This window comes from Euprymna scolopes, chromosome 25 (genome assembly GCF_053919585.1).
Source record: "Euprymna scolopes isolate OS-2025 chromosome 25, ASM5391958v1, whole genome shotgun sequence".
Classification (NCBI taxonomy): domain Eukaryota; kingdom Metazoa; phylum Mollusca; class Cephalopoda; order Sepiida; family Sepiolidae; genus Euprymna; species Euprymna scolopes.
This window is the reverse complement of record NC_136506.1, coordinates 58,736,336-58,740,448: the sequence shown is the minus strand read 5'-3', so window position 1 is coordinate 58,740,448 and position 4,113 is coordinate 58,736,336. Positions and strand designations below refer to the sequence as shown.

General features: G+C 41.3%; 1 protein-coding gene across 1 annotated transcript; it reads left to right on the top strand.

Annotated features, from left to right (window-relative positions):
- Nucleotides 1-570: 570 nt before the first annotated feature.
- On the top strand, nucleotides 571-1,143 carry LOC145247207 (uncharacterized). Its single transcript, XM_080108837.1, has one exon. It carries the CDS (start codon nucleotides 571-573, stop codon nucleotides 1,141-1,143), a length of 573 nt encoding a protein of 190 aa, XP_079964963.1.
- Nucleotides 1,144-4,113: the final 2,970 nt, after the last annotated feature.

Below are 4,113 nucleotides of genomic sequence, written 5' to 3'. Positions count from 1 at the left end.
TTTTCTAGCGAAGTGATTTGGTGTGATATCTCAACCGGACATGAGCGCCCTTATGTTCCTCCCAAACATAGGCGAGCTGTTTTCTCTTAGCTGCACAGCCTATCGCATCCTGGCATCCGCTCTACACAGAAGTTGGTGACGTCTCGTTTTATATGGACAGCCATCAATCGAGATATACGCGAATGGACCAGGAGTTGCATACCTTGTCAAAAGTCTAAAATTCATAAGCACATTAAAAGCCCACTTTCGACCTTCTCAACCCCTGAAGCTTGCTTTCAGCACGTCCATATAGACTTAGTGGGCCCACTCCCACCCTCCAGAGACTGTACACATCTGCTGACTTGCATTGACAGGTTTTCGAGATGGCCTGAAGCCATACCCATTAAAGATACTTCTGCCGAAACTGTGGCCAAAGCCCTTATCACACACTGGATAGCTTGTTATGGGGTGCCTAACACCATTACAACCGACTGAGGTAGACAATTCAACTCTTACCTCTTTTCGGAACTGTCTCACCTACTCAGATGTAAACACATACGCACTACTTCATACCATCCGGCAACAAATGGCATGATTGAGCGCTTTCACAGGCAATTGAAAGCGTCCTTGAAAGCATACTCCGACCCTAACAGATGGATGGAATACCTTCCCTTCGTTCTCCTAGGTATTAGGTCCACCATCAAAACGGACATTAGTCTAACCCCTGCTGAAATGGTCTACGGAGCCTCACTGATCTTGCCTGGGCAGATGGTCACAACTACCAACCCCGAACGCATGCCAGACCCGGTGAATTACACCTCCCGTGTAAAGGATTATATGGCAATACCTTTCAACATCGCGCCAAGAGCACAAGATGTACACACGCATGTTCCCAAGGACATGAACTCATGGACCTACGTGTTCGTCCGGAATAGTGGCGTGACTACCCGCCTTCAGTTGCCGTATTCCGGCTCTTACAATGTACTCAAGAGATACCTGAAATTCTTCATAATCGAGATTAACGGCAGACGTGACTCGGTCAGTGTAGATCGCTTAAAGAAAGCGATTTTTGACGATGATGTTACACATGCAGAAACCAAAGACTACGGTCCGTTTCGACGACCCCGACTCATCGAGCACGACCATTTCTACCAGGTCGGGTAGACGCATTCAGCGCCCACACCGATTTGCTGTTTACACTCAGTGACATTCTGTTCTCCTTATCGACATACTGTCTAGTAGGGGGGTAATGTAGCGTCTACCCCGGAACTAAAATTTTAACAGAGACTTTTGAATTGTCACTGTTTCCGGAGAGCTCTAAAAAAGAAGACAAAAAAACCGTGGTACCAAATTTGAGTGCTCTCTCTTCCTTTTTCGCTCGCTGACCCTTGAGGAGTTAACACGCGCTACTGCTGTGTCTGTCACATGTGCATGACACACGCTATGCCAGTTCTCATAATGAAACAAAAAAAACATTCTTCTTACCTTTCCACGCCACTTTTCACTCGAACGGCTATTCCAAAGAAAAATATTTAATTTATCTTTTCTTTTCGACCTTACGCCAAAAAAGAGAACATTTACCCAGTCAGTCAAGATTTCTTTCTTTTCTACGGACACAAAAGAAACCACATGAGTGTGATACACAAAAGGGTAAATAAAATTACACTTCTTTTAATAAGCCAAGTCTATTTATTTTCATTAATTTTTCTGAATATTTGTTTTTTATTAATGTTTATGAAAAATTATTTTTAAGGAGCTGTTCGTCATTTTGCCCGGCGAGCAGCTCACTTCAATAGTAGTAGTAGTAATAATAATAATAATAATAATAACAATAATAATAACAATAATAATAATGTATAAATAAATTTACGTTCAGATGAACCAAAGTTTTACTCATTGACAGTATTAAATTTAAATAATTAAACTTAACAAAAATTATATACTTAGAATTAATTATAAATTGGATGCTGCAAACAATTTAGGAAAACTCGTCCACGGAAAACTCGTCAATTTTTGATAGATAGGAAAACTCGTCCATTATACTGATTGAAAACACATTTTATGACCGTTCTTGAAGGAGATATTGTTTTTAAAAGAGGCTACACCCCATAATATTAAAAACAATATATATATATATATATATATATATATATATATATATATATATATATATATATATATATATATATATATACTTGTTAACTGTTGTTTTAAAAAATATTAAATCAATTTTCTAAGTGTTCGTTTTCTACCTATTTTTGTAAGTTTTTAGTGGTTCAACTTATTTTAAAGCGTTTATTTAGTAAAAAAAAAAAAAAAAAAAAAAGAACTAGTAATGTCCGACATGAGAGGATCACGTTTTTGGAATCTCGATAATCGCTCAAAACTGGAAAATTAAAGAAAATATCGAAGTAGATATAGTTATAAAAATAGCCAAAAGAAATAACTTTGTATATTTTTTTAAGTAATATCCGAGATCAGTGTTCAGAAAAAATCTACTTGAAGTGAATACGGTTAATTATGTAACACAACCGAACGGAATGGAATCACAGAAATACGAAATCATATATTTATTTTAAAAAAGTACTTTGGTTTTTATTATTACGAAAAAAAAAAGAGAAAAAAACTCTTTTATTGAATGATAAAACAAATATTTTATTTAGAAAAATTAATTTAACACTTCTTGTGTTCATGAAACAAGAAAAGATACATCTGCAGTTTGCAGACGGCAGCCACCTTTTTTGGTACGTTTCACTAAACTGTCGCCAGGTGGCGCTTCTCGGTCATAGAACATTTAAATTATTAATTTGTTGTTGACCTCTCAAAATTGTTTTAATTCAAAAATGTATCATTTAAATTATTTATTTGTCCGAAAATAAAAACAAAAGAAAACTTTTACCTTATACAAATCCACAAAGTCTGGCTATCAGTAATTTCTTGGCCTTCGGGACAAGATCAAAGTGATAATTTACGACCTTCCCGCGAGGGAGGGTCGGAAACACCTTCTCTCTTCCCTCTACTAACTTCCCACTCCCTCTCTCAGTTCTATCTCCCCTCTTGCCGCCTTTTGGCGCCACCTCTTTTTGGCGCCAAAGTCGGCTCCCCACTTTGGACGCTGATTCCACGTCACTTTTTTCAGTGAATTTTTTAAAAGAGGGACCCAAAACGGACACCCCCAGCCCGGGGGCCACCAATATGGATACCCTCAGCCAGGGGCCCACCAATATGGATACCCCCAGCCAGGGGGCTACTGCTCCCCAAGAGGACGAATCCCCAACAGGAGAAAAAACAACTGCTGATGGGGCGTACCGCCCGGGTATGACACCATTGGACGCTCCCCAGAAGTGGGAAAATTTAACAACAGCTCCCCACGAGGGCGACTCCCCCCAAAGGGGAGCAAAACCAAAATCGGTCGTAGCATCTCACTCCAACTACAAAAAGGAGGAGGTGCCAGACCAAAAGGACAATAAAGGGGACAGCGCTCCCCAGGAGGGCTGCTCTCCCAAAAGGGGAGCAGATCAAGAAAATGAGGGGGCATACCGCCTGGACCTCACAAACGAGGAAGGAGCAGATGGCCTCAAAGTAAACAAAAAAGATCATGCTCCCCAGGAAGCCGACTCCCCAAAACGGGAAGCTGCTCCCGAAAAAGACACTAAAAAGGAAGCCGCCGCCCAAAAATGTGACACTCCCACAAAAGGACTGACCAAGACATCTGGGGAGGCAGGAAGCGTCGCCAATAAACAGGCAGAGGGCGACCTCCATAAAAGACCAAAAACGGTCTAACCTCACTAAAGACCCCATACCAACACCAACAAGAGGGTCTGCGTGGGGGAAGACCGTAGAAAAACAACTGTCCCCTCAAGAGTATAGAGACCTGTACCTGACAAAGTACAGACAATACATAGAGGGGGCAGATATAAAACCCATACCAGGTGCCTGGGAGGCAATTGAGGGCAGAGTCCTGTCCTTTGCCATTTCCGATATACCGGAAAACCGCCTCCTAGGGATGAAGAAGGAAGACATGGCGGGGCTCCTCCACAAACTTAACATCCCAGTACTATACCTGCACCAGAGGAGCTTCGCTGTGTGGGACATCCTCCTACCCACCAAGGACGATGCGGAGAGACTCTCCCT